Source organism: Ixodes scapularis, unplaced genomic scaffold (assembly GCF_016920785.2).
Source record: "Ixodes scapularis isolate PalLabHiFi unplaced genomic scaffold, ASM1692078v2 PGA_scaffold0__279_contigs__length_252992795, whole genome shotgun sequence".
Lineage (NCBI taxonomy): Eukaryota > Metazoa > Arthropoda > Arachnida > Ixodida > Ixodidae > Ixodes > Ixodes scapularis.
Genome location: NW_024609835.1, coordinates 65,919,790 through 65,944,001, shown reverse-complemented (window position 1 = coordinate 65,944,001; position 24,212 = coordinate 65,919,790). Strand labels below are relative to the sequence as shown.

Sequence of the window (24,212 nt, the reverse complement as noted above, 5' to 3'; positions counted from 1 at the left end):
CTTTTACTTTAATCTCTATAACTTACCAGCACGCTCCGAATTGCCGAGTATCACGCTTAGCCTACCTCTCCCTTTCCTACCATTCTTTTTTATTGCAATTTAGCAGTTAAACATGTTAGACGTCGGTGACATTTGCGTGGAAGCCGGTCATGCACTGCCAGCTGAGCAGACCGAAAGCGAGGGTGCCATTTTCTGCATTCTCAAACTGGCGCGAGGGTTCCCTTTTAAATTTGTGAAAGGCGTGGGATGTTCCCCGCGGACGGCGGTGGGAAAAATAAAAGGGAGGAAGGGGAGTCGTATGGACAACGGCTATACCCCGTTTCACATTACCATGGATTGCAGCGGCCGCTACGAGCCATCTAAGACAACTAAATGCCGTGTAAGCGTCACGTGACCACAGGGAGGGGCGGAGCGACGCGCGGAGTGCATAGTCACGTGACACGTTGACAGCGTTGGATTGACTGGCATGGCTAGTAACGTGCACTGCAGTCCATCTGAAGATGAAACGGAGTTTATTGGACAGCCGCTGTTCTGAGGGCCCTCAGTGTCGGGGGGCAGCGGTCAAAAAGGGACGCCGGATGGGGAAATACTCTGGGAAGGCTCCGCAGCTGTCGGGGAGTGAGTTGGCCTGCCCCAAGCTGTCATCTCAGATGCGCTCGAGAATCTTGGCTGGGAAGTAAGGGACAAGAGTCAGCTAAGCAAGCACGTTTCAACTTTTTTTTTTTTTCGGCTTTAGTTTTAGGAAACTTTCGCAAACAGATGTTGACTCCCCACGACCTTCGTTTTTTATTTGTTTCTCTATCTCTCTCTCTCTCTCTCTCGGTCTCTCTCCTGATGCGGGATCAAATAGCAAAATATGCTCGACCATGCTATTAGATATGAACGATGGTTTGGTCCTGAACTTTAAAACTTCGCTACTCGAGGGCGCACATTTAACTAACGTAACTTTTTTTTTTTTTTTTTTTTTTTTAACATTTGTATATATGATGAGCGCCAAAGGCGCCGAAGTTAATTTAGAGAGATGATTATGTATTTTTTTCTTGATGTATATTTTTGTTGGGTTCTTGTTGAAACTTTTGGAGTGCTGGGAACTCAGCAAGTTGTTCATACGGATTTTCCTTTAACTCCTACTATCTATGAATTGGAAGTAAACGGTTATTTTTACTATAAACCAAAGGAGCGTTACGTGCACCCGTTTCCTTAGATTCAGTGATGTCCTCATAATGGAATGACTGAACTCAAACTTGAACGTGGGTGTCCATCGACACATCGATTTGCTCAAAACCAAACCGAGCACTGGTGGTGCGGGATGCGGGAGCCTTATTTGATCGTAATGTCTTACAGTACAAAAAATTATATTATTGGTCAAGAACACTGTTACCGTACCAGCATTGTCGTCGCGAACCAACGTCGGCAAGCTTTCCAACAGATCGAATACGTTAAAGAAAGTTTTAGTAGATAGTTTTTGCGGTCCGATAAAGATACTCGATGGTAACAATACAATGCAAGAGCTAAGGCTCTGGCGAACTGTCAGGTATACTCATCGAGGATATCCGCACGATCTAGTCCCTACTGTCCGATCACTCTTGAATTTCCCGAAGGCGTAAAGAAGCTTCTAACTGACACGATGTACAGTCGGTAAACTTTGGGCTTTCGTGTAGGCATTCGAAGTAATTCTGCAATTCAGCAAAATAAAGCAGTCGGCCATGTCTATTTTACACGTTGGAAAGTGACAACAAAGAAACAGGCGAGGCAGTTGATTGAGGTTTCAATTTGCACGCAATGTTCCTTCCAGCCCCGGTGCAAAGAGGGTGAAGCTCCTTAAGACCTCCGAGTTGTAGCTCCAGCCCACCAGAACCGTAAACTTTTTTCTCTTTAAGCTCGGAATGAGAAGAAGCGCTTTAGATGGGCACACATTGTAAGTGACGGGGCGCTACAAGAAGGCGCAGCGCATGGGCCGGGGGCAAAGTCAATGTTTGAACAGCGAGATCCTCTTGGGGAGAGTGTGGACAAACCGCCGATTCGCATTCTCGCCAATCTCTCCCGCAAACAGTGCTTTCAGTGAGTTTTTTTCTTTCTCCGCTAGATTTCTGGGACAAAAGGCGTTGTTGCCGGGTAAATGAATTGGCGAACTGCCGCCGGTTTTAGTCCCTTTCCCAAACAGCTGTGGTCAGCTCTTTGCGGGAATAGCAGCACACACGATGCTGCTGCTACTGCGGCTAAAGTAGACCTCTTCGTGTGTGTTTATGTCTACAAGTTAAAATCCTATTGGACGACGCGCTAAAAGTGCGCCTGCGCGCGAATAAATGCGTTTGAAAAACATGTTATCAAGAACTCAACGCAACGTATACACCGTTCCAATGTCTACAAACTCACAATCCAGCGTCGGAACATCACCGCTCATCGCGCGCATAATCATCGCTTCTGAAAACGAGTGAAACATACGCACGAGCTTCAAAAATTGCACCGACCAGAAGCCCGTTTCTGGAATGGCCTTATCTAGAGCCACTAAATAAGCTACGCTTCACGGTAACGAAACTTACCTATCTCGTCAATTAATATCATAGTTGCCAGTTATATTAAGCTTTATCTGAAATCACAGGAAGCGCTTTTCCGTCCTCCACAAATGTGTAAACAGTTCACGACAGAGCAAAGCAATATTACACGAGGTTCCTAAAACCGAATCTAATGCTGAGGAAGTCACACTTTTGAATCATGACCATCGGCAGCTGCGTCTGCTCTGCAGGGTTGTAAAAGTTACTTTAAAAAATGCTCGTAAGGTACAGCTACAGTTACTCATACGAACGGTACCTAGGTACACACTTAAAATTGTACCTAGATACAGGTACAGTTACCTCAAATATACTTTATTTATTTTCTCCAAATTTGTCAGAATATAATGGAAGTAAAGCTTTTTATACTAAGGATACACACATGAACCTGTTCGATATAAATGTGCTTTACTCCGTTGTCCACATCGGAGTTGAGTTTTCACGTGCCTTATCCGCACGCTCCAACTGGTTCACCGAGGCCGCAGCCTCCACTGTTTACCATGTCACGCCAATACCGCCGAAACTCGCTTGTTGACGTTCTTGCCTTCAGAGCCGGTGCTGACGTTGACGGGCCCAGAAGTCGTCGGCTGCACGAAGAAACGTTTGAGTTGAGTGTATATGCACTTAACCTTCGCGGCGACGAGCGAAAAGCCTCAAGCTTCTTCGTTTTTTTTTTTTTCGGTAGTCGGGAGGAAAATAAACTTTTTTTTTTTTTTCCTTTCGGAACTATTTCAGTTTTGATAACTGCAAAATTTGAGTCTGATTTATTAAGTGGATACTGTATTATATACACGATGTTACAGTGCTTTGCGACTATAATTATAATTTCTATTATATTTTATATTGTATTTACGGGAGAAGAGAGCCACCACCAGGACAAGATACAGGCGACAGAAACTGCGCACATCTTTCTCAAGTTATCTTCTCCCTTGTATAGCTGTCAGAGGAGCTTCAAACACGCAACAAAGTCGATTTTGGTTTGAGGTGAAGGAAACAGGTCGCTATTTTCTCTATACGGAGTTCCGAAGCGATTCGATAAATTGGTGTTGCTAGAACGGCCTCGCTAATCCACCGTTCGCTCAAATGAACACTGCCATTTGCTAAAGTATCGCTCGATGAAACATCATGGGCGGGGCTTCGTTCGCTAAAAGGTCGTTCGATCGAGTCAGTGCCTCCTAGGTCGTACTCAATCAATGTTAATCACGGCACAAGGTGGTGTGTTAATACTTCAAGATTTATAGTTTCTACCATTACGACGAAGTGAATATAAACGTACCTGTAAAAAGTAACTTCACTTAGTTACAAAAGCGACGAGCGCCGTGACAATGCACTTTTGGCGCTGCTTGATTGGCTCGCCTAGGATTGTATCGTCGTCTGCGGTAGGACCTGAAGTAAACTCGAATATGCGGAGCTCAAATTCGTCTGCTTCTTTTGCAGGGGTTGTAGTGACGTAAAAATGCCGAGCTCTGGTTGGTTCTGAATGAAAGATAATACATAGAACTCAAGGGTGGTCTCCCCACTATCCTTCCAATCAGAGCCAATCACAGCCAATCAGGGCTCGGCGTTCTGACGTCGCCACAACCCCTGCAAAAAAAGCAGACGAATTTGCGCCCCCCATAGGATGGAGCTCGGTACCTGACGAAGCTGTCTTGGTGAGAGTTAATTCATCACTTCTTGGTGCATATCATATACGGCTCTAGAGTAGCTTTATAACACTCGATATTCGCTGCCCCTGATTTTCGGTAAATTTGGAGTTGCATAATTGCAACTCTAAATTTACCCGTGCCCTTGTACACCATTCCAATACTTATACAAGTCCACAGCCCAGAGTGCCATCTCCTCAGCCCAGCACGCGCATGTTCGTCGCCTCGGAAAGCGAGCAAATCACGCGGCATGTATTCACAACTCCAGCAACCTATAGGGGACGCCACTATCGGGCAAATATGGCGGTCGAATCTAGGTCGTGCCGTGCCTTGTGCCAGCTCAACGCACAACGCTGGGGCACCAGCAAGTAAGCATTGGACTCCAAATTGGTTCCCTCGCCTTTGGTCTTCCACGTTTCGAACCTGCGGCGATGTGTTGGGGTAAGCGAACTTCCAGAGGCTTGACTTTCTTCGAGGAAACGAGGAAAGAACTGCCCACTGTCCTTCTACGGTGCTGATGAACGTTGAGAAACGCAGAATGTCTGGCTCACGCGGCTACATAGGTCGCGTGCAGAGCAACCTGGGTCACAAGGCGATACTACGGTTACGACACAGTCACCGGTAGAACTGTTCTGTCGCGCAGTCCACCGACAACATGTAAACAGCGAAGCCAGAAGAGACGAGCAGAAATCGCGAAGGGACCTGTTCCGGCCAATTCAGTGTTTTCCCGCTAGGTGCCGTTCGTTTTGCTGGAGTCGCGAGTACACGAACACTGGAAATGGAACCGATCAGGTTCCATTTGCACTGTTTGGAAAGTACTATATGTAGCGAATGTTGTTTTGTTTTTGTTTTTTTAATGCGAAAGCATTAACTGTTCCATGGAGCGAGCTGACGTCATCAGTTTGAAGCGCAAAAACGGCACCTAGTTTCCACGACCCCAAAGGAGCGATGTAAAGCTGATGGATTTCGCCTTCGGTTCCATTGGCTGGCGCACGTCGACAGGGCTCCCATTGGCCGCTGCGCTCGTCAGTTTCCACGACCGCTCACCCCATGGCGCTGCGTGTCTATCAGCGCGCCTTTAGCACCTTAGCGTCTTAGGTCAGCAGGGGAGCACGCGCGCTGATCGGCGACGAAAAGTACGCAGCATGCGAAAAAGGGAGCGGACGAGCGGCTTGGAATTGCTTTCGCATTCACAACTCATAGGAGTGATTAAGTGTACCTCGAGCTTATTTTTTCTTTTTTAGTTCTCGACAATTGAGAAAGTTAAGCTTACCTCACGAACGGGAAAGGTTCCGGAATATTGGAAATTTGTTTTTCTGTGAAAGCTCGCGTGTTTTAGCTATCGAAGATAGGCGCCGAAAAAACAAGGACAAAGAGACGTAAACACTGGCGCCAGTGTTTACGTCTCTTCTTGTCCTTGTTTTTTCGGCGCCTATCTGCGATCATGAACCAACTGGCCCAAATTGCCATCGTAGTGTTTTAGCTATTTCAAGCGTGTAAAGTTCGGCTTTTTTTTTTCTTTTTTTAACCATGGTGAGTGGAGAAACAGAAGGACTGGACAGCACGAATTCGTGTTGTCCCGTCCTGTTTCTTCACTCTCCAAGGTAAAAAGAAAAAAATTAGTTTGCTTGCATCCTTGCATGAACGTCACTAAAGTTCAGAGCCGGTAGCACCAAAATTGCGAAATGTTTTTTTTTTTTTTTTGTTCTCTTGACGTTGAGGTGGTTTTCCCCCGTTCGCCTCGAATATTTATCTCCTCCTCGCATTGCGCGTATTGCCTCCTTCACATGCAAGTACTCAGTCTAATAGTAAAAAGAACAAAAGAAAAAAAAAAGAAAAAAAAAGAAAGCTTTCCTGAGTCTCTCTCTGAGCAAAATTTATCGCCCACAGTGTCTCTCCTTTTCTGCTCATTTCAAAGTGAAAAACATCCAGCATAATAAAGCAAATCGTTTTATATAAATTTAAAAAAAATATCTTGCGTTTTGTTTACTATTTTTACTACACAACTCGGACCAAACTTAACGTAATTCCTACCCTTCGCTAATAACATAACGAAGCACAATATACCGGATTAACATGTTTCGTATCTAGAGTGCTGCCAAAGAACTTCTGAGCTATTTCGTATTAATGCGAACTGTGTGCGCATTTCCAATACATAACACGATGGAATACTTCAAACGCTTGCGTCAAAGTTTCTTTAAATATTTTTCATTCGATTATTGTCTTTGATTTGCCAATCAGTGGCATATTTTTGTCGATTACTTAACAGTGCCATAATTTCATTAGACGTATTTTCCGTTCCACGCTACTCTCGATTAGAGAAAACGCGGTTCGATATAGTTTCATTCTTGTGACGCTAAACTGGCCGAGCTGGGGCGAAATTACTTCTAAATAGGTTCTTCGGACATTCGTGTTTTGAACCACCGCGGTTGGTGATTTTACTTATTTATTTTTATTTTTAAGGCTTATTTGAAGAAAAAAAATGCATCATTTTTTTATCAGCTTCTATAGTTCGAAGTTTTATCTTCAAACTCTAACGAACGCGCCCTTTTTTATATAAAAATAATCTAATTATATAACCAGGGTGTTCAAAAGAGCGGCTAGACTCTTTAAATCGACCGCAAAATTCGGTTTTTTAACCTATCGCGCTACGATTTTGTGCAACGTTGCCCACAGGTGGTGCATTTTTTCTATAAAATTTGCAAAGAGCCAACTTATCTTAGGAAAAAGTAAAAAAAAAAAAAAAGGCTTAGCTCCTATGGAAACGCAGCGAAGCCACCGGTCTTCAAACAACACGGCGCCGTTTGGCAGCGGAGACAAGAGATGGCGTAAGCAGTCACGACGCCAACTGCCGCCATCGGACGAGCATACGGCGCCCAGCTTTGCAGGGGTTATGGTGACGTCAGAGAGTCGTCGAGCTCTGATTGGCTGTGATTGAAGGATAGTGGGCAGGCCTCAAAGCAAGCTGCAGCTGGAGGCCCACTCACTATCCTTTCAATCAAAGCCATTCAGAGCTCGGTGTTGTTTTGACGTCAACGCAACTCTTGCACAAGAACTAGACGACTTGCTCTCCACATAGGCGGCGTTGCGTAGATCCTGCAGTGTAGCCAGGTGGTGAGTTCGGCGAGTTGGTATGCATTGAGCTTGGTGATGCGATGATGTTGACGGGGTAACATGATGTGATGACTAGTGACGACGCTTAGGGGGTAAACACGGAGGCCTTGTACTCTACCTGGTATCGGCCGAAGGCTGGACTCCATGGTGTAAATATGCGGCGAAAACGCGATGAATTTCGCCCGACCGCGTTTGTTCCGCGCGCTACGTGAAAAGTGTGGCCGCGGTGCCGCGCAGATTGCGAGCGTACCGCCAGAAAGAAGTTCGTCGGTTGTTCGAGGATGTATGTTGTTCTGTACTCCGCGTTCTATTTTTTTTTTTTTCTCTCATGTGGCAGCGAAGGATGGAAATGAAATAGGACTCTCTTAGGTTCCGACTGGATTCGGTAACTACTCCGGCGTGATAAATATATTTCGATGTAGTCGACGTGTCAATTTGATCAGCGACGCGAATGCGTTTATTCCGCGCAAAAGACTTACCGACGACGTCTCCCCTCAAGTGTTAGGGAAATGCACTCGCTACGTCAGCACACGAGCCAAAGCCGCGGATCTATCGAATTTGAAAGCAGAGGACTAGAAGCGCTACATCATCATGTTTTTTTTTGTGTGTTTTTTTTTTTGTTTAAGGGATAGTTTTAGGATAGCGGGTCTGCAACACTTTGGCCATAATCTATCGGTAGAGGCAAAGTGTTAGGACAGCTCAACACCCCCCCCCCCCCCCCCCCACACACACACACACAAAGTTTGTTTCCGATTATTGTCTTTTTGTAAAGCATGTTACGGCGAAATTTCGAAAGCAAAAACGAACTTAGCAATACACTTGGTGTATTTATGCGCTCATTGTGCATTTTGATATTTATGGAGATGCACGCAGATTTTAAACAGGATTGATTTTTGAATTAACTGTACAGCGTGTTGTTTAAATTGACTTGACACAGAAAGAATTAAAAAAAAAAAAAAAAACTCGGCACAAGGCACGGCGAACATATCTTGCTCAGAGTTTGTTTTATTCCTTCTGTGCCAAGTCACATTGATTTCTACTTCCTCTCCACCTTCCGGCCGTTCCGCAGTTAAAACCGGATCATTTTATGGGCAATAGTGCACAGTACTCTGTCACGAATGTTTTCTCTTTGCCATTAGGCCTTACTCCTTTGCTGGCACCCTCGTCATTTTGCCTTTTTTTTTTATTATCCGCGATCGCTATTTATGCAGAGTTTTTTTTATACTTCTAGTTTCTATTTCTAGAGGTCCTAACAGTATTTGTCTATTACCTGAAGTAATCAGCAATAAAATTAAGATAAAATATTTTGGAAGTTAAGTCGAGCTATTTTTTTCGATTTGTTTTACATATTCAAGCTTGCCAAGACGTTTTCGAAATGTTCCGATGCAATAGGAAACAGAACCCCGAGAGAATACTATGAAATTTTAAAATATGTCGTGCTCGTTACGAGATTTCATTTATCGCACACCATTTTCTAACAATAGCGAATATGTTCTTATTAGTTCAATCGTGTAAAGAGAGTGCAACTGGCAGCGACAAGCGTGGTGGATCCTGCAACGTAAATCAGCGTATTCACGATAATTCCAAAAGTAAAACCCAATATCTCCAGACAAATCTGATTCGCCTAAATATATCGAATAAAAAGTTTCTGAGGCACAAAACTCCTTCCCCTATTTTTTCTTTTTTTTTCATTTATTTATTCAACGAGGCATGTTTCATGTGAATTCGCCGAAGGATTCACCGCTTCCAACCTAACCTGATCATCCTAAACGGAATTAGGCGTTCGCGTCTAGACAGCATAAGGTCGGTCTGCCTTTGGGGTCTGGCGCCAGTGGTCTACGCTGTAGATGAAAAAATTTGCCAGCGCCCTGGGGTCCTTAACGTGCATCACGCAGTGGTCATGCACGAACGCACGCCGGTACGATGCTCATCCAGGTCGAAGCGGGAGGCGCCGGGGATTGAAGCCACACGCAGGATCCCCGAGTCCTGCAGCGCGAGGTTTTGCTCCACGTACTCCGATCTGCGGTGCGCTAATACACAAGGCCACCGAACCCTAACCTAACCTAACCTAACCTAAGCTAAACTAACTCTGCACCAACAGTGCACATTTTTTCCACTTTGCTAATTTGAAGTCGCGACGTCTGAGCCTTATGAGCTAGACGCTCTTCCTTCTTGTTTTCCCCACGCTCTATGAGGGAAGAAGCATTGTTTGTGTTCCGGGGGTAAAGACCGACACGCGGAGCGGCTCTGTTTATCAACACGGCCGGAAGGCCGCGCATGCGCGGAAGCAATGTGGGCAAAAGCAGCCCGGCTCTCCGTGTTTTCACCATTGTGTCGTGTGGCGTGCGTTCGTTGTTGACGTTGTAAGGACGCTTCTAGCTTTATTTGTGCGTCGTATTTCCTGACAACGTATGTCGTATGCTATGCCCGATTTTTTGAGCTCGCTAGCCGAGCCTGAACGGCAGCGGTATCGAAACAAACTGTGCGCGGACGGCGTTGCCTTCGAGGATCCGTACGCCGCAAACAAGGTCAGCTAAACATCGGACGTGAAGTAGCTGCCACCGAAGTCGACGACTCACGTCGTCGTTTATTCAGTTTTTTCGCCAAGCCAGTTCACGGCTCAGACGGTGCAGACGTACAAGTCTCTCGAGGCGAGTCGGTTTCCGCACTGCCGGCGGGATCAGCAGACTGTGGGTCTGCGATAGTGTGTGTATTCATTAATTGATTAAATACACAGAGCGTCTTCAAGTCAAGGTACGATATTTTTCATACCCTCATGACCACAAGGCATTACAACCAGTAAAGGTTTGTCCGTTCTGCAGTCTTGGCGGTAACAGGTTACAAGTAACGGCGTTACCAGGAACGCGTTACTTTTTTTAGTAACGTAGTAACCTACCCGTTACGTTTTCGACACAGTAACGGGTAACGTACTTATGTTACTATTTCAAGTAACGTAGTCGTTACTAGTTCCCAAGTCTTAAAGAAATTACTCTTCAATTGTTTCCGTGTTTAAGGCGTCAAGCCATGTTTTTCTTTGCGTTTTTTCTCGTAAGTATTTAGGTGAAACCGTAAAATGAGATAAAGTAATTATGTGCAGTTTCTGCATGAACATAATGTTTCTTGATATATGACCTGTATCGTCAAAACCGTAAAATTTGTTAAATCATAATTTAAAAAGGTAACGCAGAAGTAACGTGCCTTACTTTTTTATCGGTAGCGGTAACGTGTTCCTTTTATTTTTAGATAACGTAGCTCAGTAACGCGTACCCTTTATTTGCAAGTAACGAGTGACGTATTTTGTTACTTTTTTTTGGTAACGACTACAACACTGCCGTTCTCTCGCCGATCCCCTTCTGCTTGGTAGCACGGGCGTAGCGAGCCTCCGTCGAGCGCTTGGCCGGTGCTTTGTGCACGAACACCGTGGGAACAAAATCCGGATGGTCTCGATCGGACTACGGTTTCCCTAAACATCAGCAAGCCTCGAGACGGAGATTGAAATTGAAGCCGCATTTGCCTTCAAGAAAGTGATTGCCGCACAAACGGTCGTTCGCGCGGGGCGACCATTCTTTTCGATCCACGAATATTACCAGGGTGACCAGTTCCGCTTATTATAAGCGGATTTGGGCTTCTTTTTTCACCGAGTGGCTGGTAGATTTTTCCAGTCGCTTGTCGCGTTTTTTGGGCTTATTCGTGTTTTCACCCCAAATATTGTTATTTTATTGCTCGTCATGCTCATTCACAGCGTGGTCAAAAACGCGAAAAATAGCATGGCCGTTTGGCGCCGCGGTGAGGTGGCGCAAGCTACCGTCCGTCACAATGTACAAAACAATTACTATCCATTCACAAATGTTTTGGCGCCTTGCCCATCTTGGCCAGTCGGCGGTCACGGTCGTCGTGTCTACTAGTTGCCATTTTATTTTGCGCAAATGGCTTCGAGGTTGTCGAAGCATGGCAAAAGATAGTGTAAAGCGTGGGAAAAGGAAACACAGCTTAAGGACTTGCTGCGACCAGTCACCGGAGACGATAAAAAAGTAGCGTGCAAATGCAAGATCCGCGTTCATCATGCCGACCTCGTTCAACACATGGCAACAGAAAAAAAAACCTGAGGAACTCTCGGCCACTTTCCAGTGCACGTTTGACTACCATGGGCTTCACCAAGTCGTCGCCTCCAAGAACGATACCAGAACTGGAGCTCAAGCTAGCATGTTACTCAGCGTGTCGTGCCACTATCCGGCGGTTAGTGGCATGGCACGCTGACTTTGTATTTGAGCGAGTTCGCCTTCGTATTTGAGCGAGTTCTCTTTCTCATTTTATTATTAATAAACTATTTTCAAGAATATGTACATTTGTTGAACTTCCGCTTGTTTTGGGCTTCTTCACGAAGGTCACGCCGCTTTTTTTGGGTTTCGTTGGGGACGACTATTTGCTTATTCGCTCGGCCGCATCAGGCCACCCTGAATATTACGCACCTTCTGTGCCTTTCAGAGTTCGCCGGGAACTTGTGAAAACTCACTCCTTTCATTTTTCTGTACCTTTCGGTGCAATTAACGGCTACACAGCTTTGCGGCATGCTGGAATGCTATTACGACGGTGACGAAAACACGAAAACAAACGTGGTTCGGGGAGCGGCCGCTCACGACCCAAGCGCTCGCGGACTATCTCTGCCCTTTCTGCTCTGCGCTACCATATTGGTCACCGCTTCGCGCGTTCCTCCTCTCCTTTTTTTGTGCGGCCGCGCTCCCTATGGCTCCGCCGTCGATGTGCCAGGCTTTTTCACACGTTTGCAAGTCCGGTCTCAGGGTGCCGCCATCTTCCCCAGGAGGCTATGGCCTGACTGAAACCATCTGAAAAAACCTAAAGCTAGCCGTGTTGCTAAAAATTGGCAGCGACCTGTACCTTCAAAGCACTCTATAGTGCGTGAAATTTATTATAGGCAATTGGCGAGGGAATTGATGTGTCACGTGACGTATATTTTCCCGCTAAATTTAGCGGGGAAACTCGATTAAAATAGGTTCACGAGACGTGAATATTCCCGCTACATTTAGCGGGTAACTGAACTGGTATGTAGGTCACGCGACGTCAGGTCACGTGACACGAATATTTTCGCAAAGTTTAGCTGAAAAACTGAATACGAGTATAGACCGGCACGCTGTTTACAAACAAACCCGCGTTTGCCCACACCAGGTGTGGGCACTGCGCGTGCGCAGAAACCGGATTTGCATGAAGCGTCCGCGCATGCGCAATGCCGGCGACAGCGCCACCGCAGCTGCGTGACGTCAGAGACGCGTGTTCGTGTATAGACCTTTTCTGCAAGTGCGCCGCCATCTTGAATTGACGTCACTTCCAGTATGGGCGAAAACATTGTTTTGCCTTTTCCACGCCAATGGAAGGCATTTAGGATATAAGCGTAACCGTCACACTTTCTCGTTTTGCCTCCCCTTTATTTTTTTACTATTTGCAGGTTGAAACGTTGGATTATTTTTTCGTCGCCCATACCGGATACGCCTATTAGGTGGCTAGGGACGAGAGTACACAGAAAAGGTCTATGGGGACCCTAAACTCGGCATACACAAAGTTGGAGCCGAAAGTTTGCAGAGCGCGCCGATTGGACGCCGGCGAAAAAAGTGCGAAGTCATCGTCGTGATAGTCCAATCAGTGCGCTCCGTGACCTTCGGCCCCAACTTTGTGTTTGACGAGTTTAGAGCCCTAGGTCTCGTGATTTCAATTTCTGTGCTAAATTCAAAGGGCGGTTGCATGGACGGACGGACGGACAAAATTTTGGGATTGGGGGTGTAGCGTTTAAGAGCATTTCACACTTTAAAATAAAGACAGCAGACTTGAACTGTGAGAGTTCCAGAAAAAAGGACCTAAGAAACGATACCACACGTGCAGAACGACGTGGGGAACTATATATTGCCGCTCAGAGCTCGAAAAACGCGGGGGCGTGGCTCATTAAGGTGCACGCGCTTCCTGATTGGCTCTCTGGTGTTCTTAACGGATGATGCCGCAATGTTATTGGATGGAGAGCGATAACGAGATGCCCGGGACGCCCTGCGTTCCTTAGGCTCTGGATGCGCCTCCTTTGCGAGGATTTTGACATTTAGAATGTAGATTCAGATATCGGCGAATTTCGTTCTATATATGAATCTATATTCTATATGCGTGTATCGATCCTCGTATTTGTATTGGAGAATACAAATACACGGACACAGGCATATCTCGAAGAGACGCAGATACTTATAAATAATACATTAATTTTCCACACATAGCAAAATATTAGAGATTGTCGGGGACTCATCGTGGATATTTGGGGATTGTAAAAAATTAGAGCGTCGCGATACACCTTGGAAAAGAAACATGGAAACACAAAACAGAACGATATCGAGACACTGACACATGTGTTTTGTTATTGTTGTTGGTATTATTATATACCTTTTAGTTTTCACTTTGGTATAAGTTCCTTAAAAGGGCGGCAGCTCAGGTTTGTTCTTTTCGCTTGCAGGTTCCTTGCGATCCACACCTCGAGCCTCATAATGGTTTCGCTCCGGAGACGGCCTGCATCCTTCTCGATAGCGTGCGTCTTCGTCGTCTTGTTGGTGGCCGAAACATTCGTAGCCGCCTACGCGGACTTCAACGGTGAGCGTGGTAATGCAGATTAAAGTCTTTCTTCTTAAGGCTGCCCCTCATGGGGCGAATATTCTGGAAAAAATCGACTAATTTTGCCCGACGGCTTTTGCTCTACGCGTGGCATCAGCACTGCACATGGCTGCTACGTCGCGCGCAAAGCGACCGGGCCGTCGGGTGAAGTTCGTCAGACTTTGCTGTTGAATTTCTCAGGAGAGCGAGCCTTTTGAGAAAACGAGAGTCCAGAGGTACGATGCAGATAACGGTTTCTTAAAAGATTAAACTTCCGCCGCCCCCCCCCCCCCCTTTTTTCCCCCTCTTTTCTTTTTTTCGTTTGAGAGGGACAAAAAAACAATTCAATCAAAATGTCCAACAGGTCGCGTGATACGCGTGTCGGAATGTCCACCGAGACCAACGAGGTAGAGGAGATTGGAGCGATAACCTAACAGCTGAAAGTGACCCCCAACCGGCCGCCGCCATGTTGCACGTTTTTGACCACTAGACACGTGACCTTATAGTTTTATGTCTAGATTTTAACAAAGTACCGCTCACAGATGATTGCTTATCACCGACGAGAAGAGTTATGTTTCGTTTGTTTTAAGTCCAAAATGTTCTTTTACGACAAAAACTCTGGCAGCTTCGGAATGGCTCCGCTTGATGCCGTCAGCCCCGGTGCTGTGTTTTTTTTTTTTTGTTTTTGTTTTTTATCGCAGCTAGACATTGATCTCTGGGGCCAACAGCATTGAGACATAGTTTATCATGTTTTTCACAGCGATCAGTTTTTGCGTAAGTGTCTCAGGATTTGGTACGATCACGTGTCGAAATGGCGGTCAAATTGTACAACATGGCGGCAGTCAAAGGGGGGGTCGCCTTTCCTGGTAAACGGGATACCAGTTTATCGCTCTAAGCACCTCTACATCGTTGACCAAGACAAACAAAATGTCGAAGAGGTCAAAACGTTCACCGAGTAAAAACGCCTTCCGAGTCAGAATGTCCATTCGAATAAAATGGGTGCGCGCATACTCAAACGAGAGTGGGCACCGTTTCGTACAAGGAAGCTAAATTCTCTTGGATTCCTTGAGCTACAGTGATGCCAGTGTCTGGTGTGTAGAAAACAAGCTATAAAACAGCTTTTGAGTCATGTTGGGATTTGCCGGAACCAACGTTAAGCGAGCAACATTATCCAGTCAGAGTTGTGCCAGTAAACAGACGACACGTTTAAACATGAGTGCATGTGTGCACACGTTAATAGATATTATTACCAGAGTTTGAGGCCATAAAACAAAACATCGAAGCAGGTAAGCAATTTGAACGCGACAAAACGACCAACAAGAAACCATTCGTCGAGACAAAACGGATCTATTATTGGGCATTTTGACCTCTTGGACATTTGGTTTCGTTGGACAATCCTTTACCCCTCTCTCTCTATCTCTTTATGGATTCGTACACGCATAAGTACGCCGCAAATAGCTCCTTACTGCTGTGCCCATTGATGCCGTTGCTTGAGCCCGATAGCGATTATGTTTCCTCAATATCATCTTCTCATGGTGTCCAGGAAGTCATATGTATACACTGTAGAGCAGTAACCACTTTTGTCGATGAAACTAAATATCGTAGGGTTAATGCTTTTCTAAATTTTGGGTTTGAAGTAACTGTACACCTTCCATAAATTTATACTGAATGCGTAATGTCGATGTAATCTTCGAGATATTAACTCAAAAGTACCGCCAAAGGTGTGCGCGTTTATTAAGGCGAAATTCTTACTTGTCCCATTGAGCGAAAAAGCGGCATATATGGTCATGAATTACGACTGAGGGGCTCGCGCCGCTCAATCGCATGCTCACGGACGACGCTGCCCTTGGCGTCGTCCTTGAGGTCGTCCTATACCTCTGGGACGACCTTACTTGTCCCATTACACGAAAAAGCGGCGGCGTTGTGCCCGAAAGAAATTGCCCTTGAAGTCATCGAAGAGATCGCCACCGGCGTAGTCTTAGACGCCATCCTTCACGTCGTCCTAGAGGTCGTCCTAGACGCCGTGCGTCGCGCTGATCTCTAGGACGTCGCCCTCGACGTCGTCCTACTCATCGTTCTAAATTTTATTACATTACTCGAAAACATTCTCCAGCGGGACAATAATGCTTTCGTCTTTCTACACGTAAGCAGTCTTGTAATTTTTCATGCCCGAGTGTAATTGAAAGGCTTAAATCATTGGCAGCCGTTGAGCGAGCTTAAATTTCCAGCAAACTTGAAGACTTGAGCGGAGCCGGGAAACCTGATATACCCATTCGTAATTCTAAGCATTTTCTTGTTTCTGGTGGACCGACTGGTCTCACTACGTTTTTACGAAAAATTTCTAGAATGGAAACGACGATTTTCGAGTGGAGCGTTTGTCAAAATGCCGGCAATGGACCAAATTAATGCGGCGCGCCGCCATCTTGCCCATGGCAGAAAACAGGCCAGATGCCGACTTTCGCAGTCGACGCGGTGGTGGTTCGTGTGGTTCATTAATATATACGAAAAGACGTAATTATATCTAACAAAAATTCACAACTTTTACGACACATGTGTATCAAAGTGACTGTCATCTGGATAACAGGAGTACGAGGTTAGATCCCTGTCGTGGATGCAGTTCTAACATTGTGGACTGCTAGAGACCTTGTAGCCTTACATTATATTTCAACGTCAGGAAAATGTGAAGGAGCAGCTTCTTGTGAAGTAGATTATGAAGCTCGACTGTCACACCGAGGTATCAGCATTGCTGATAATTGGGAATTAAAGCATATTGGTTCCTCCGTTGCCTAAGGTAGTAAGGCTTCGCTATATACCTCCGATAGGTGAAAGGCGTTTGGCAACTTCCGGTTCCTTAGGAAATTTTGTTTCACTGTTGACAAACTACGACAATGAGCTACAAGCCTGTGCAAGCATGGATTTGAAACCTCCAGACTGTAGTTTTCAGAACCATTCTTAGACGGGTCTGAAGATTACCGTCGTCTTTTGTCAACAGCTAAAGAAAAATTTCTAAGGAACCGGAAGTTGGCAAACGCCGCTCACCTATTGGTAGGTATAGACGTTTGCAAGCACGGCATCTGGGTGCTGCCATCTTGGTGGTGGTGCGGGTAGATCTAGTGCCACTAAATAAGCTACGCTTCAGAGTAACGACACTTAGCTATATTGTGGCTTAAAATCATGGTTGTCAGTTATCTGAAGCTTTATCTGAAATCACAGGAAACGCTTTTACGTATTTCACAAATGTTTAAACAGTTCGCGGCAAAGCAAAGCAATATTACATCAGCTTCCTAACACCGAATCGAATGCTGAGGAAGTCTCACTTTTGAATCATGACGATCGGAAGTTGCGTCAGCTCTGCATACGAACCAAAATGGCGGCGCCCACAACCATATCGGGGAACGGAGTGCCGATACTCTAAGCGCAGTTCATTTAGTGCCTCTAGGTAGCTCGTCTGATAGTCAAGTATTGCTGAGGCGTACGGTTTCCCGCCATGGCGCCCAAACAAAGCGTTTTTCATCCACGGTGGCGCTCTCGAAGCGCGGCCGCTTGCAAACGTCTATAGACGCTTTGCAGTAACTGAGCATGGGCGCCACCATAGCCGACCTTCAGTTTATGTTTCCTCTTATTCCTTTTATTTCATTTCGTCATTACCATTGCCGGCCAGGTCACTGCCATTGTAGATTTTAGTGCGTCCTTCTCCCTTGTGGGAGAAGGACGCAATAAACGGGCGCTGACGAGCCTCCTTTGTGGAGGCTCGTCAGCGCCCTTTCCAGTGGCTCGGTATCTCGGTAAAACAAGGGAAGGTCGGCATTGGCCGCTGTAATCTGGCGCGTGTGTGAAGCATCTACAGGCGGACTCAATTCTATTAGTTTTTGCATAACCCCCTGAAAAATATGACAAAACTCAAAACTCAAAATGGAGCAACGCTCTCTTGGACACCAGACAAACAGTCTGTTTATCCCAGGAATACAGCTACACGCGCGGAATGCACAAGAAAAATATACTGCTGATGTGGCGCACCAGTAAACGTCTTGGTTCCACCAATGAGCTTGAGTAAACTTAGAGCGATAAACCAGCGACCAAAAATGGCACCCCCCCAGTTGCCGCCACCTTGCCCGTTTGCCACATTAGTGGTCACGTGACGGTAAGATGGCTGCGTCCAGAGGTGCGCCAGATCAGATCGGCAAGGTCAGGGTCAGGAGGACCGTGTTCTAAAATTTACTCGATCTCACTCTAGAGTAAAGGTTCTGTACCTTGGCGTTCGCAAACCTACCCGCGTTCAGTTGCTCTATTTGTCTTGTTAAGTGACATGATCCGCCGGAGTAACTAGCATCTATTCGAGTAAGGTTGGAACACGGCCCCGGACGGCCCATCTGTTGACCGCAAATCTGATCTGGCCCACTTCTGGGCGCAGCCATCTTGACGTCACGTGATCATTAAAAAGAAGCTAGGGAGGTTTTTGAAAAGAAAAAAGAGTTATAAAAGTGAATTATTATGTATTTTTACCCCGTGAACCCGAATACCCAAATCATTTGCTGCGCAAGTATTGTTAAACGTGAAAAAAACGCGAAAGACAGTCGCTGTCCGTGACGTCATTGACGGATCTTTTGGCTGCCCAAGGCTAGGGAGGCGGGGCTTCAGCCCTATTTTGAAATTGCTCTTCTGGCTCTCCGGCGCGTCGCTTTTAAACATAATTGTGATATCTGTTTTTTTAATGGCCAAATGAACGCCATACACGTGTTTTTTCTCAAATGCAGAAGTGCCCCATCTTCCCTTTAATGTAGCAAGCAGGCAAGATGGCGGTAACCGGGAAGGGGGGCGGGTGCATTTTCACCTAAGGCCGTGGGTTCCGGTTTACCGCTCTAAAATAATACTCAAGCTCGTTGGGTTCCACCCGTGGTACTCTGATTTCCTCGCATGCCAAAGTGACCTGCTCGCACCACAGGAGTGTTTTAGTTCGTGGCTTAGAGCGTTTCTCACGCAGACATGCGTGACCTGGTCGAGCTGCTGCTGAAGAACGAACAGGAGTCGCAGCTCAGCCACACCATGGAACGCAAGGGAGGCCGCTCGCCGTCGCTGCGCCTGCGCTTCGGTCGTCGCTCGGACCCAGCCTGGAGCGACACCCTGCACCGCTTCCTGACGGCAGGCAACGCTGGGGGAGACTCCGGCCACTCCGCACCGGCCGCCTAAAGGCCTACACGGACCATGTGCATCGGCAACGGGCAGCGCGGAGCGCGACTTCCGGTTCTCCGCGCGCTGAACGCCGTCCTGCTCGCACCAGTCCCCTTTGACTCCGGACCGTGCAGCCGGGCCAAGAAAGAAGCGTCCGGGGCAGTCTTCTGCAAGTCTTTAACACGCCTGAATGTGCTGTAAATTTGTCGACAAAATTTTGCTAGAACACATCTGAATGCTTACTTGCGTTATGCTTTTGAGGAGTGTCTTCGCAAACTTTTTGAGATGTTGCCGCGCCCGTTGAGTTCTTATCCGAAGAACTGTAAATCATTCACCGGCCACGTGTATTGGGATTCATAGAATAAATTGCTGGTTGTACGTTGGAGCTCTCTTTTTTGTTGTTGTTGCCGTTTTACGTTTTTAGGTGAATGTTTCGTACACTGCGGTTCAAGAAAATGTGTAAGACCGGTCCATATCGGTGTCTGGTGTTATACAACGCCAATAAGGACGAGATAAGGGGGTGAGCGGGGGGAGGGGGGAGCTGACATTATCAGCACGTTCGGCTACCAAGGTTCCAGTTTTTCACAGTGAACTGCGGCCACAAACACGAAGAAACCCCAGAAATTTCACGTATGCACTGCTGATCTCACAAAACAAGCACTTGCGTATGTTTGCCCCTTTCTATGCGTTCCTTAGTCACAGGTTTTAATAATTATGGTGTCACCAGCTTGCATGTTTTTAAAGGGCCATTACAATATTTCTGTCCATGACCTGCGATTAAAATGCAGTAAATTTTCTAAATTTGAACGTACAGTGCGATCTACACAGCGCAGCACTGTTAGTGCAAACAAACGATTGCCAGTCAGTTACAAACCAAGCAATATGCAAAGAAGAAAAAAGCGTCAGTGTCACTTCCGCGCTAACAGTGTCGTGCAGTCATCAATTGAATACTTTTTTTACATTTTAAATAGGACCTATCTAAAATTGATACTGGCTAGCACTAGCAGCTGTTTTTCACTAAGAGTACAACACGCGGCACTGATAACTGGAGACGCTGCCACTGCCGGTGCTCGGCGCGCCGAGCGCCCTCCTGCTCGCACCAGTCCCCTTTGACTCCGGACCGTAGCAGCCGGGCGAAGAAAGACGTGTGCGGGACACTGTCCATACGACTGTCATCGTAGCGAGTGCAGATGCCGACGATCTCCTATTGAACAAGAGTTTGGCTGCAATTACCGATCATTTCACAAGCGACAAAGTTAACGATTTTAATGTCGCCGTGAGTACGCGCGACAATTAAAGAGTCACAAATCCGCCCTGAAAGCTACCTCGAGTATTCAGCATTGGAAAGGACGGCGCGTTACCCAGTGCCAGTTAACTTTTCCTACATTTAATATGGTGTATGCATGCACTACTTCGTGCATCTCGCGTTGGAAGTGTTTGACTCCATCGCGTTTTACGGTAATTATATATTTGTTGCTCACAACTGCGGATCTCTCGAGAGAGCGAAAAGGACATCTGGTGAGAGAAGCATACCCCATAGAAGCGGGCGAGCGCACACAGCTCTAAACAGCAGTGATGGGCCAGCTACGTTCTTTAGAGCTTGTTTTCAGCTATCTAAAACAAACAAAGAAAGAACAAAACGCCCTAGAGTCGTTTAGAAAACCCTTCAGCCGGGGTCACACTGCTCATTAATCAAGCCTGGTAGTTCGATGACGGAGCCATAGAGTGCCCGTTTGCAAATTTGGAGCGTGAGGATCTGGTAGCACAGGGCACTTCTCGGAGATTCTGGTATCCAGCGCACAGCTCTTGCAGCGGCGACGACCCGAAACATGGTTTTCAAACCCGACGAGAAAAGAAGCGGTAGCCCGAGGAACGCGAGATGCACGAGCGGACATTCCATCGCTCGGGAAGAGTATGTTTCGGCGTCTCGCCGCAGCGGGGCGCCCGTTACATGACTCTTGTCTGCCCCTCTACCTTTTCACTTTCGGTGGCAGCGTCGCGTTACGATCTGCCAGGCTTTCTCAGTATAGAGGAGGCTACGATCATGCAAAAGACAATCGGCAAACACGAGCCACCACAATATACGTGGTTCGAATGCCGCGTGCCGAGTTTTCTCCTTAAACTCATTGCCACGCGGCATTTGAAGCACGAATCTCGCGGTGGGTCGCGTTCAAATCTGTATGCAGACTGTGTTTTGTATAATCTATAAGCAGTGTGACCCCGGCTTTCAATGCCGTGCATTCTGAAGCTTCGTACACACATGCGGTTAGCGCGTGCATTCAGTTCTTCCGTAAAGGAGTAAGTTCGCACTCTTTAGACTGATCAGGAAAACAAGGGATCTTAGCGACTCTGCTGGTGGAGCGACGCACAGCACTAATAAAGCGTGAATCCGAGTGACCTCTGGGCAGCGGTATCGGAACAGAAGCGATGTACAAACTATATACCGGGTGAAACAAGGAGACGGTAGGCTCCTTAAATCGACCGGAAAATTCGGTTTCTTAACCTATCGCGCTACGACTTTGTGCAGCGTTGCCCACAGATGGTGCATTTTTTTTTTGTAAAATTTGCAAAGAGCGAACTTACCTGAGGAAAAACTAAAGAAAGAAAAAGGCTTAGCTCCTATGGAAACGCAGCGACGCCACCGGTCTGCAATCAACACGGCGCCGTTTTGCACAGTAGACAAGAGATGGCGCAACGAACGCCGCCAACGAACGAACATACGGGCGCCGAGAGCCGGCCGAGGTATTCCTCAAAGGCTCTTTAGCAGACAATCTTTTCGACTCAAAAGCGGCGCGCGTTCCGCAGGCGGCGACAGTCGCAGAAACAGAAAAGACAGGCGCGGTAACAACAAGGAACTGCAGTTCCTTGTCTGCTAATTACGCCGGCTCTCGGCGTCGTCTGCTCGTTCGTTGGCGGCAGTTGGCGTCGCGACCGCTTGCGCCATCTCTTGTGTCCCGTGCGAAACGGCGCCGTGTTGATTGCAGACCGGTGGCGTCGCTGCGTTTCCATAGGAGCTAAGCCTTTTTCTTTCTTTACTTTTTCCTCAGGTAAGTCCGCTCTTTGCAAATTTTACGAAAAAAATGCACCATGTGTGGGCAACGCTGCACAAAGTCGTAGCGCGATAGGTTAAGAAACCGAATTTTCCGGTCGATTTAAAGAGCCTACCGTCTCCTTGTTTCAGACCTTTTCACCCTCCACCGCATGGGCGCTGCCATCTTGGAATCACGTGATGCGGCCGCCATTGGGTTGCTTCAACTTGTCGCTCCGCTCTCCCGTCCGCGCCTTGGCGGATGCGTTGAATTCGTGTTTTTCGTCGCGTTTCACCGCGTCTCTTGCCTTACTCCGTAAAGTGTCGTCCGACACTTCTACTTACCATGCAATTGCATTACATCATTTTGCGCGCAACTTCTGTAATTGATTTTGTAACACGTTTTGAATATTTTTTACCGTCGGCGTGCGGGATACGTGTGAAAAGGTTTTATAGGAACAGGAATCAGCGTTAGCACTTGCGCACATTGAGAACATATAGGACTTGAAGAGAGCCTCGAGGGTTCAAATACCAATAACTTATGAGAACTGAAGTTTGGTTACTAATAAGGGCGGAACATTTGCAATAGGAAGCCCAATGTTATTATATATATATATGAGTGCGCATTGGTGTCAAGGAAGAAAACAAAACCACTCAGCGTAATTAGCCACGTGTTTTTCCTCAAAAAATGGTGTTTTGTAGTTCCAACAGATCGAAAACAGTTTCTTTTGATTACACTAGGGAACTAGTGGACAGGGCGCGGGAACAAACATTTAGTTTGAATAATTTTTTATGCTAGAAATAATGGTACCTTAGCATTAGGCAACTTGTTTGTTCGCAAAATCACACCTATATCTGTTTTACGTTCTTAATCGCGTGTGTGATATAAGCATTCGCTTTATCGGTTTATTTATGAATACCACGGAATTGTATATCGTGCTTGGTCCCATGTCCATAGTTTTCAGTTGCTTTAGTAATTTTTTTAATATCACCATGCAGTTTCAATTAATTTATTTCAACACAAATAATTGGACTCCCCGCGTAAGAAACTACCACAGACAGCATGATATTGCCTATGATTCATAAAATGTGACGCCGAAAAGAATCCTTCTGCATGAAAATCACCGGAGTGCAGCCAATTGTCGACGGCGCATAGGGAGTTACTTTCAGTAGATGGCGACGTCAAAATGTGCAAAGAGCATCGTTTCAAATCAGTGAACAGCTTTCTACACAGGTTCATTGGGTGGCGCCTGGCGTTCGACTTCAGCCAAACTTATCGGAAATCATTTCTTTTGCGCTCTTCAATTTCATTCGGCAAATTTTACGTAAAATGAATATCAGACTTTATTTGAAGCTGGCATTCACTTATCTTACCATTCTCATACCTTGAGAACGTCGTAAGCAAATGTCCAAATGACAAAAAGTTTATTTCATAAGGCCAATATTTTGAAATGCTGTAAATGAGTACTTTAGTTAAAGAAATTTTATAGTCAGCATAGGCTGGTCTATCAAAATATTTGTCGAGAGCTTAATTTCTTTAAATAAAACAGGCCGAGACAATATCACTTTTTTTATATTATCTACGTGATTATATTAAACTCGTCTAGTCATTAAAAAAGACATTTCCAGTCTCGAAGTTAGAAAAGGTTGGTGTACGGAAACCAAACATCGAACAGTAAACTTGTCAGTTCATCTGTTCTTGGTGATTCAGCAGATTGTTAATCATGTTGTCGACCTGATTTTTCACTAAGCACTCATGCAATATAGTCTGTTGCAATATAAGATGATCAGTTCAATATCTGACTTGAGCGCGAGCTATCTACTTCCGTACCGCTCGGTGCACGCACAGCCAAAGCACGGCGGCAGGCAACGAGCGCACTGTGCAGGCGGAGCTTGTCCTGCTCTTTATTTTTTTTTTTTCTTGAAATTAGTGTCCGCGGGTACGGCCGTGGACAATGGTACCCCTCCCTGTGCATCAGCGCAGTTGTTTCACCGCCGAACCTGGCCGAAATTAATGATGGACGGAATCAGACGCATATAGTGTTCGTAAAAAAAGATCGCAATTTAGGC

General features: G+C 46.2%; 1 protein-coding gene across 1 annotated transcript in view; it reads left to right on the top strand.

Moving 5' to 3' along the window:
• LOC8032040 overlaps positions 1-19,499 on the top strand; it is a 55,919-nt gene extending 36,420 nt beyond the window's left edge. Inside the window, exons 2-3 of the mRNA XM_042286128.1 lie at positions 13,812-13,954; positions 18,927-19,499. Coding sequence (XP_042142062.1) covers positions 13,843-13,954; positions 18,927-19,132 — 318 coding nt within the window. The 5' untranslated portion in view covers positions 13,812-13,842 and the 3' untranslated portion in view covers positions 19,133-19,499. The remainder of the gene's footprint in view (positions 1-13,811; positions 13,955-18,926) is intronic.
• The last annotated feature ends 4,713 nt before the right edge of the window (positions 19,500-24,212 follow it).